This window comes from Plectropomus leopardus, chromosome 13 (genome assembly GCF_026936395.1).
Source record: "Plectropomus leopardus strain MGB_pleo_1.0 chromosome 13, ASM2693639v1, whole genome shotgun sequence".
NCBI classification, from domain to species: Eukaryota; Metazoa; Chordata; class Actinopteri; order Perciformes; family Serranidae; genus Plectropomus; species Plectropomus leopardus.
The window spans coordinates 33,162,710-33,173,723 of NC_142188.1; the positions used below are offsets into that span (position 1 = coordinate 33,162,710).

The window sequence follows — 11,014 nt, forward strand, 5'->3', positions numbered from 1 at the left end:
AAGATAGTCATCATCATTCTTGTACCTAAAAAGTCTGCTGTGCCTAGTCTTAATGACTACTGCCCTGTGGCTCTTACCCAATCCTGATAAAGTGCTTTGAGAAATTGGTTCTCCAGCACATCTAAGACAACATCCCTGCCAGCCTGGACCCTCACCAGTATGCTTTCAGAACCAACAGATCCACAGAGGATGCCATATCTACAAGTCTTCACTCAGTCTTCACTCGCCTGGAGAATAAGAACAGCTACATCAGGATGCTGTTTGTTGACTTCAGCTCAACACTCAGCACAATCTTTCCCATGAAGCTGATTGGAAAACTTAACTCTCGGCTTTAGTACAACCCTAACCCTGAAAGTTTTGGAAAAGTCATGGAATTTTGTTTCAAAAACCAATATTACATACATATACATACTGGACTTCCTCACATGCAGACCCCCAGAGAATTCAAATGTGCAGACGACACCATCATCATCTGCCGTATTAAAAAAAAACGATGACAGTTCATACTGGGAGGATATCAACAATCTTGCAAAATGGTGCACAGAAAACAACCTACTACAACCTACGTCAGTAAAATCAAGGAGCTGATTGTTGATTTTAGAAGGAAGGAGGCAAAGACCCCTGTCTACATCAGTGGAGCTGAGGTGGAGCAGGTCAACAGCTAGAGGTTCCTTAAAATTACTGTCACTGAGAACCTACCATGGTCATCACACATCACCACCCAGGTTAAAAAAGCACAGAAAAGACTCTACTTCCTACAGAAACTTAGGAAGGCTAAATTCCAGAGCAAGATCCTGTTTAACTTCTACAGAGGAGCAATGGAAAGCATACTGACTGGAAACATCACAAACTGGCATGGTTCGTGCACGGCCCAGGACAGGAAGGCTCTACAGCGGGTGATTAAAACTGCCCAGAACATCACTGGTTCCCATTTACAGAGCATCAGTGAAGTGAGGTGTCTGCACAGAGCCCAAAGGATACTGAAAGACAGCAGCCACCCCAGCCAGTCTGTTCACCCTGCTGCCATCTAGAAAAAGATACAGAAGTATCCACAGCAGAACCACCAGACTACGGAGCAGCTTCTTTCCCCAAGCTGTGAGACTCCTCAATGCCTCGTTTGAAGATGTAGCAGGATGTAGGGTCAACTTTAATTTAATTTCTTTTTAAACCCTGTTTAATAAAAATGACGAATAAATCTTCCTTGTACCTTGTACTTTAATTATATATATTTACAGTACTGCATTACAATATGTTAACAGTGTTTATGCAACCCCAATGTGGAAAAAGTTGGAATGCTGCATAAAAGGTAAGTAAAACCCTAATAGTTATTTGAAAATTCCGTTGATCGCAATTCAATTGAATCCAGCACAAAGACAAGATATTAAATGTTCAAACTGACCAACTTTACTATTTTTTGTAAATATACACACATTAATAATTTGCCTTCAACTTGTTCCCAAAGTGTTAGCACAAGAGTATGTTTTTTTCTTTTTTTTTCAGATATTTTTATTTGTTTTGATATTTGAAACACAACATTACGTATAAAACCTGCACACACAAACAGTGCTGCTCAGCATAAAATGACTTTTGAAAATCCCTTCTGAATAACATTTAATCACTTCATCCGCTCACAGATTTGAAGTGTCAGAGCGCTTCCATCAAAAGTCATCACCAATATACAGTTATGTGCAAAAACCTTAGGCCACCATAGATTTTTTTGTTTTAGAAAAGTTGTAATAAGGTCATTATATATACCTTTATTGCTTAGTCTCTTTATGAAGATACAAAGAACACAGAGAACATGTACAATGTCAAAACAAAATGGCTTCTTCTGAGTGAAGTCAATATTTAGTGGAAACATGGAATCATTCAACCATAACAAAAGGTAGCTCAAACAGTCAATACTGAGCTTTGGACATGTCTTGAACGCTACCTGGTGTCAGGACACCAGCAGATTAGTATTGTAAATCTCATATTGCCTGCTTAAGGGAGTTCAAGACATGCTAAGTGGAAATGGCTGTCACAGTAAATTTTTGCAACTTAAGCCTGATGAGGTTGTTTTATTCTGAAATATTTTTAATACTGTATTCTGGTTGCATTTTAATAAAGAGACTACTGAAATCAATAAAATAAATATGTATGGTCATTATAACCCTGCTAAAATAAAGTTCAAAGTGGCCTAAGACTTTTGCACAGTACTGTATATACTATACAAAGGCTCTTATTAATATAGCGGACAGGTTTACATCAACATATTGCAAAAATGGTTGCCATGTTTTATAAAAAAAAATATTTGTTTTACAATGTATTATATATGTTAGATAATCTAATGGAATGTACTCCAGGATTAGTTTACACCAACCAAAAAGTCCAGGGGCCTTTTCAGATGTCCAGCAGAGTAACATGTTCTTCTTTGCACAGAAAGTCAAGATGTTAAAAAGTGTTTTCTTATGTAGACTGACAATACAGTTGCTGGGTAGGCCTAAGAAGAAAGACAGTGGATCTACTTCAGTGCTCATCTTCAAAATCTACCCTATTTCTCTCAAAATACTCAACCAATATACCTGAAGTTTAGGGGAAGTCCAGTAACAATGGTGAGAGTTCCAGCATTTATCTTACATTTAGAACACATTGGAGAGACCCCATGTTAAAATTTTGAGACGGTCTGGGGCCAGGTGGGCCATATGTAGGTAGCTTTTTTCTTTAAAAACACTCAGTCAGTGCTTGGCAACTGAGGACACTAATTATTTAAGTTTTGATAGTGAAATTCTTTTCAGTTTTTGCTTGGGATACAACTTCAGTTGTCCAACAATCTGGATCTCTGTTGTCGTATTTTGGGCTTCATAATGTGCCACATATGTCCAGTGGGACACAGGTCTGGACTTCAGCAGGTCAGTCTAGTAATTGCACTCTTTTACTATAAAGCCACGCTGTTGGAACACGTACAAAATGTGTCTCATTGTAATAAGCAGGGGTGCCCCCGAAAAAGACATCGAGACCAATAATTATCGGCCTGATAATGGGTCTTATGAAGTCATACCGATAGTTCCAATAATACAATTTTTGGCCGATAAATAGAACTGATGATAATAAACAATAATTGACTTGATTTCGCCTGTGTTGCCCATGGTTTTGCTCCGCCAGTACTACACACACTGCATTATGCAGCGCGTGATGTCAAACTGCTGTGCCTGCTAGATCAGTCCAAAACATGTCATCACAGTCAGCAGCAGGGTTACCCCACTGTTTCTTTTTTTTTTAACTCTTTACCCGCCACTGACAAGATTTTCCATCAATCTGTGTTTTCACTGTAGAGTAGGAGACACTGTTACGAAAGTTATGCAATAAAAAAACATTTCCATGTCCAAAAACAAACAAGACAATCTAAGGACCCAGGGTGAGAGGACTACTAACGTGCCAACTTATCACTATTTAGTGGCTTTACGGACCCTCTCAGCTGTGTTGTTTTAAAAAATGCAACACAAGAAACACTTAGCGATTTATTTAGATCATTAGGGAACAAGAGGGAAATATATCGTCATTTATTACCAAGCTCGCTGCTCACAGTAACCGCTGAACACTGCTGACAGCGGCCGCTGCTACTTAGGGACTGTTCTGTAGATGTGGTGCTTTCTGACATATTATTTTCGGCATTATTTTTGTACAAATCAAGTTGACATAAGAAAACAAGCAGAAAAAATCAATAAAAATGAAATGATTTTGCTCTTGAAAATGACTTTCTTTAAAAAAAAAAATGATTTTCCCAGCTTTTTGTCTAAAATGTAATTTTTTTTGATGAAAATGCAAATTCAGATGTTGATAAAAAAAGAAACGGAAGAAGCTAGAATTAAAAGTTTTTTGTGTGTATGAAAGCTGAAGATCTGTTCTTTATCTTGATGCATTCATTGTTTTTATGTTGTTTTTTATGTTCAAAACAAAATATTCTGGATGTCACAACAGCCTAATATCTATCTGTATTCATCAATGTTTCATTGACAAATAAGCAGCCGTAGGCTTTTGGTTGTATAAAAGCTTTTATATTTTTATTGAGTGATACAATTTACAGTTACTCTGATTTGACAGATTGTCAGAGAATTTCATTTGAAACCAAAGTGTCCATTTAAGAGTCAGAACTGTTGTTGTTCTTGTTGTGTTAACTGCAGTGATGTCTGTTATATTTGGTTAGGTCAGAGCTATAATGTTAAATAATGTTAAACCTGTACTCACTACATCTCAGCCTTTCATACCCTCAGGTAATGGAAAAACAAACAAAAAGAAATTATCAGTATCTTATCGGCCACGAGAAGCTGGAAATTATCGGTTATGGGTCTTGGTTGAAATAATGATTAATTCATCAACACGTATTACATAACTCAGTAAAAAAAAGTTACCAAGGTCCTTAAATTTCAGAGCAATTCCGGCGCACAGCGCTTGTGTGTCGGAGCAGCGCATCACTTCCTGTCCCAGCAGCACTGACCAGCAGTGTGTTACGATGTAGAAATATGGCAGATTATTAACGTCAAACCCTCCTGCGTAGACAGTGTTGGTTATCGGGGATCCTCCTGAAGCGCAGGTGTCCTCTGCTGCTCCATCACTTGAGCAGGTGTCTCAGCTGGTCCTGCAGGTTTTTAGAGTGCTCCACACTGCAGGAAAGAGAGGAGTCTGAGCAAACAGTCAGATTGTGTTATGGCTGAGTGCTAAGACTGTGATGTCAGCTGCTTCTACTGAAGCATAAACAGAGACGAGTGTTTAGACTTACTTCTTCTGGATGGCCTCCTGCCTGAGTGAGAACAGACAGACAGACACTGTTTAAATATTCACTGCCAGTTTGAGCAAAGTCAGTGAGTTCACATGTTTGTACTCATACACAGCTGATGATACTCACTGGTACTGTAAATGTGTGGTGATGATGGACATTTTCCTCAGACTCTGAAACACAGATGATAATAATGTTGAAACGTTGTTGATCATAAAAACAAGAGCAGTGTGCAAGTGTTTTCTGTATTTTGTTTTTAAAGGATGTATTAACACTTGAAACCTGGATCAGTTTTCTCATGCTGCATTCACACGCCTTTCACACACACCTTTCACCCACTACTGCATTTATTAATTCATTCATTAATTCATTCATTAATTCATTCATTCATTGCCCATAACCTCCTCCTCTTAAGGGTCGCAGAGGGGTTCGAGCCAAATCGCAACTGCCATGGGGCGAGAGGCAGGGTACACCCTGGACCAGTTGCCAGATTATTGCAGGACTGACAGAAGGCTGGTTTCCATTAGGGCTGCAACAACGAATCAATAAAATCGATTATAATCGATTATTAAATGTGTTGGCAACAAAAAAAATTAGCAATTCGTTGTGTCAAACAATTATTATGTCACTCACTGTGTAGTGGGACTGTTAAAGTACCTTACAAACAAGAACAAGAAGTTTTTGAATTGTTTCATGTTTGATTTTGTAGTTATTTATTATTCATAATTTAATATTATTTTGGCAGCTCAGAGATGTTCAAGCAACCGCCTGTTGATGCACTTTTAGCACTGTTGTCAATGATAATCTGTTTTTAAGCAAAGTGTTGGCAGAAAAAAAATGCTTATTTTATTATTTCTGTTTTATTTTTTTAATCTGATTCATCGATTAATCAAAAAAATAAACGACAAATTACTCGATTAATTAATTAATTAATTGATCAAAATAATTGTTAGTTGCAGCTCTTTCCATTAACCCTCAAATTGCACAAATAGCAATTGTGAATACAAAATACACCTCATGGAAACACATCAGTTTCAAAAAAACTCCCGTTTATCACAAAAAAGTTTTTATGCTCACATAAGGTGGTATTTCCGGCGATTCGATAAAGCCATATAACGCAAAACTGGAATAGAAACATTTTTCTGGATTTTCTAGATTATATGATGTGCAACACTGATCTGCTGTAATGCGACTTTATGGATGCCAACCGCCACTAAACCCAAAATAGAAGAAGGAGGAGGAGAAGAAGTAAAACAAAGTCACATGACATTCTACAAAACACTGTAGTGCAGACGGCGAAAGATACCAAGATCTTCTTAATTCTTATATGAGACAAAGAAGTTACAGGCATATTAGATCAGCTTCATCAAGTGGCTGCAATAGAAATAAACCTGCCAGTGTCTTGAAAATCCATCGCCATGCTTCACTGAATGTTATCGCCTGAGAAAAGTTGGAGAGCATTGCGAGAGAAGTCGCAGAACATTCTCTCAATTGTGTTTTATTGAAAGTTTTGCACAAATCTGTAATGGAAACCCGCCTTCAGATAGACCACCTCGCATTCACACCTACGGGCAATTTTAAGAAAACCCACGCTGACACAAGGAGAACATGCAAACTCTGCACAGAGGGAACCCCACCCAAGGTCCCAACCCAGCCTGGGCACCTCTTACTGTGAGGCCATAGTTCTAACCACCACATCACCATGCCACCCTACAGTATTTAGACTTTTTTTGTACTGCATTTATACTGAACAAAAAAGTAACACAACTCTTGTTTTTGCTCTCATTTTTCACAGGTTTAAGTCCCGAGATACCTTTAATGCACTCAACAGATATTTCTCTCAAATTTCTCTCACAAATTATTTAAAATCTGTGTCAGTGAGCACTTCTCCTTTTCCAAGATAATCCATCCACCTGGCAGGTTTGGCATGTCCATATGCTGATTAAGCAGCATCGTAACCACACAGGTCTGTCTTGGAATGACGACAATAAAAGGACACTCTAAAATGTGCAGCTTGATCTCACAACACAACACCACAGATGGAGCGTGTCACTGTCTGCTGTTGCTGTGAACCAAATGTTCGTAAGATGTTTTTAGTTGTTTCTGCGAATTTGGCAGTACATCCAACCAGCCTTTCAACCACAGACCATGTAGCCACACCAGTTCAGGAACTCCACATCCAGCATCTTAACCTGCAATATCATCTGAGAGCAGCTAACTGAAGACCTGATGCAACAATGTATTTGCAGAACCAAAGAAATTTTACACAAAGATCAGAAGCCTTTTAAGGGAAGCTCATCTGCATCTCCTCACTAGGGTCTTGACCTGACAGCATTTCATAACTGACTTTTGTGGTTGTGTGGAAGCTTGGACGTACTGCCAAATTCACATCTACAACAATGGAGATGTCTCATTGCAGTGAAATGAACACTCAGCCCACAGGCAACAGGACATTCCTGCAGTCAGCAGCCAATGACACGCTCCATCTGTGGCGGTGGGTTGTGTAATCAAGCAGAACATTTCATTGGGCAGGTTTCCATTACAGATATGTGCAATATTTATGCAATATTTTCGATACGTCGATGAAACACAATTGCGAGATGACTGTGTTTTCACTGAGTGATGTGCTCCAAAACACAAATTTTGAGAAAAAAAATTGGAGAAAAATCTATCTGTTCAGTGCTTATGAAAAGTCTTGATTTTTGACTGTGAAAAAATCAGAGCAAAATCTAAAGTGTCAAATTTTGTTCAGTGTCGTCACAAGCATCAATCAAAGCACAAGCATCAATCAAAGAGCCTGAATGATGGAATTTAGCCTTTTTGTTGTGATGCTCTTAGAGAGGTGATCATTTAACTCTTTAGTTTTTGGCACTGTTGTCTTTCTCAACAGTGAATAGTGTGTGCTGTATTTTGTCCTCTCATGGCATCATATATGATATAGATGATACTTACATCCTCAGAGTGCAGGATGGCATCCTCCTGAATGACCATATTTCTTGCTGCCTGACCAAGAAGCTGGAAGAGACATAAACAACAATATGGCATTCAGGGCTGGAACCGACTTTTTTAAGACCAATAAAAATGGTTTTCTTCATGAATCATCAGAAAACAAAACCCGTCATGATTCCTTTAAAGGGGAACAGCATATGGTTTAAGAATCCCAATATGTTATTTCCATTGCTCTGGAAAGTTCGATTAATATTTGTTAACATGAGCTAATCTCTCTCAAAGTGAAACACCGGGAAAGGAAGTCGCAACCTTGCGATGTCATCAAGAAATGAGCTTAATTCTGTTCTCAGTTCTCTGCTCTCGCCTCTTTTCCACCAGTATAAAATCGATTTCCGTTCCATTTCCCATAGCTAATTTGAACCATTTGGAGTGTTTTGAATCTTTCAGGATTTCAGAACGAGAGAAGTTGGTTCTAAAGCCAAAAAATAGGTGGAGAAGGCATCGATGGGAAGGCCGAGAAATTGTCAAATTAAAAAAAGAGTGTGCATCTGTCTCATTAATAGTTGGTTCATGCTTGGTTTTTGGTGGGTAAAAACAAATATCTGTTATAACAGAACCAAAGTTCACAGTTCATAGTCTAATCCGCAATTTTGTTACAATGCCCTGTGTTGTCCTTTATGGCAGCTTTGATTTGCAAAGGTTCAACTCCAAACTGGTTGAAGTGCTGAGTCCTTAATGGAACCAGTTTAAGAAACAAGAATTAATCTGGTGGAAAAGGGGGTATGGTTTTCATCTCTAACATCTTTCCCAATTCACTTTCTATGGAGCAGCTCCAGGCTTTACAACCTTTTGGCACGCTGATTTTCGGATTTGAGAGATATGTGTCCATGTTTATTAGTATTTTTGGACCATCTTAGACCAAAGGAATAAGATGTATGAATTTTAAAAATGGGCGTAGATCACCTCAAACTTATGGCTATGTCTTACATGTGCTGGTAATTAATAATCAGTTTAAAATCACGAAAGAAAAGCAGAATTCGCAAAAACTGCAACACTGAAACTAAGAAATGTTAATAGGACTCATGATTAACAAAGTAGTTTTTGTCAGTAAAACTCAATTAATCGACTTATCGTTTGAGCTCCAATGGTTAGTTGCATCACAAAGTTTACCTCCTGAATAGCTTATGTCTATGACGTAATAATGGTAATGATAACGTTAGGAAGATGTTGTTTGTTATTAAATAAAGATATGCCAACTTTAGTTATAGTGTATTGTTTTGACTTGGTGTTATAAGCATTGACTGTGTGGTTTTGTGCCTTTATCGAGGCCCCCCGCTGGCCTGCGTTAGCAGTATAAAGCTAAAGAAAGTACAAACTAAAGCTCAATCTTAAAAATTAAATCCCCAGTGATGGAGCCAACGCAATCTGCGTTGACAGTACTAGCGAAGCTTTTATTTTGGAAACAAAATGACGTTAAGGTTTGTTCTTTGCGTGCTAACGTTAGTTAGCATGTTAGCAACGCTGGTCTGCTGTGAGTCACGCTCTGCTCTTTTTTTAAGAGACGCGCATCGTTTTACCTCTTGACTGCGGGATCCTTTCAGCACCTGGCGGGTCAGAGCGATCACGTCCCCGCTGCAGGAGCCCACTTTGTCGGATAACAAGCCTTTGACAGACTGGCCGAACCGTGGCTGTGTCTCTGCAGACGCCATATTTTGTTATGGCTGGCGATGGTGCGCGGGGAGGGTCAAAGCAGACAGCAACGCGTCCACTATAATGACAACAAATTATGTGTCTCACAGCTGAATTCTTCATCCTGCAAAAAACAAATGAATTGACTTACCTTGTATTTATTATCAAATCAATATATTTTTCTTTCACTCCTCTCCAGCTTTTTGATAGCTTAAGTTACTTTTTAGATTCTGGTTAATGTAGTCTAAAATATTCATTCATTGTCTGTAACGGCTCTTCCTTGTAAGGGTCTATCCTAGCTGTAATTATTAACAATGTATGGTGTAAATAAATAAGCATAAATCAAGCTACATAGCAGTATATGAAACTAAAATTAGCTCCACCTTCACCAGCTGCAGCATAAACCCTTTTGAGTATATTGTCTTGATTTCTTCCTAAAACATTAGAGGGCGATGAGCATCTTGATAAGAAATGGCACAAAAACTTGTAAACTACAGGAAAATGTAAAATAAGGAAAGAATTAAAGATTTTAGAAATTAAATAGTAAACAACAAATAAGAAAATGACCTCAAGAGAAAACTAAAATATATAGCAAATAAGCAAATATATATTATATAAGAATTAAAGCTGTAGTTTTCTGAACATTTTTCTTTCAAAAATTTGAGACAAGTTGCTCATTATTTTTTTTCCTCATGACAACGAACCACAATTTTCTCAGGAATTAGAGGTTAAAATTAATGTGAAGGCATCTGAATGCAGCACGAGAGAACTGGTGCTGATGTAGGTGTTAAAGGGTTAAATAAATGGACACATAATCAATATAAATGAATGTATATTGTATAATATAAAATCATCTATACTTACAATCCATTGATGTTGTATTATTCTGAAATGAGCCAAAGTCTGCACAATGGGTAGTCTATTTTTACTTGCAGTACTTCTTTTGATGCTAATACTTGTGTATTTTTACTTAAGTAAATACATAATTAGTAATATGACTTGTAACAGTGTACTTCTGCACTGTAGTGTTAAGTAAAAATAAAATAAAAAATTTTAAAAAAACTTCAGTACCTCTTCCACCACTGCATTATTGTAAATTATATTATTATGTTTTATGTTGTAATAACACAGCAGCTGCTCTGAGCTCCTTTGTCGGGTATAGTGTACCCCAGTCTATTATTTTTTATAAACTAATCGTGTGTTGTGTGTAAAATGTTCATGTACATGGTGAGCACTAACATAGCTTTCCAATAAATGGAGTTTGATGGAAATGTTGAATGCAAAAAAATTGAATAGCTAGAGTATCAGAATCAGAAATACTTTATTGATTCCTAAAGGGGGAATTTGTGATTCACTGCAGTCACTCTGATGCCAGCATAGAGAATTATAGTAAGGAGAAATACATAGCAGCACAAGTATGTAAAAATATGAAATATAAATACAGTAATAGTAAACAATTGGCACTAGTATGTAAATACTTAAAAATATAAGAATGTATAATATGCTGAGTATGTAAAGTATGTCAAAATATAAAATATAAGTACAGTAATAGTAAACAATTGGGACTATTACGTAAATATTTTAAAATAAACGTATACATAATGTGCTGAGTATGTAAAG

At 37.4% G+C, this 11,014-nt stretch overlaps 1 protein-coding gene across 2 annotated transcripts; it reads right to left on the reverse strand.

Moving 5' to 3' along the window:
- Positions 1 to 3,487: 3,487 nt before the first annotated feature.
- On the reverse strand, positions 3,488 to 9,604 carry borcs7 (BLOC-1 related complex subunit 7). 2 transcript variants are annotated; one of them, XM_042501822.2, is made up of 6 exons: positions 9,546 to 9,604; positions 9,283 to 9,473; positions 7,709 to 7,771; positions 4,886 to 4,929; positions 4,760 to 4,780; positions 3,488 to 4,662 (listed from the first exon to the last, which is right to left on the reverse strand). In XM_042501822.2, the coding sequence occupies exons 2-6, from the start codon at positions 9,412 to 9,414 to the stop codon at positions 4,629 to 4,631; spliced, it is 294 nt and encodes a 97-aa protein (XP_042357756.1). In that variant the 5' UTR covers positions 9,415 to 9,473; positions 9,546 to 9,604; the 3' UTR covers positions 3,488 to 4,628. The 2 variants fall into 2 exon arrangements, with proteins under 2 accessions (XP_042357756.1, XP_042357755.1); XM_042501821.2 differs by having other exon boundaries at positions 4,016 to 4,643; positions 9,546 to 9,588.
- Between the last annotated feature and the right edge of the window lie 1,410 nt (positions 9,605 to 11,014).

Coding starts and splice junctions, on each gene's coding strand:
- borcs7 (XM_042501821.2), bottom strand. CDS start 9,414: ATGGCGTCTGCAGAGACACAGCCACGGTTCGGCCAGTCTGTCAAAGGC. Junction 4,930..7,708: donor CCATCCTGCACTCTGAGGAT/GTAAGTATCATC, acceptor TCTGTGTTTCAG/AGTCTGAGGAAAATGTCCAT. Junction 4,644..4,759: donor CAGGAGGCCATCCAGAAGAA/GTAAGTCTAAAC, acceptor TCTTTCCTGCAG/TGTGGAGCACTCTAAAAACC.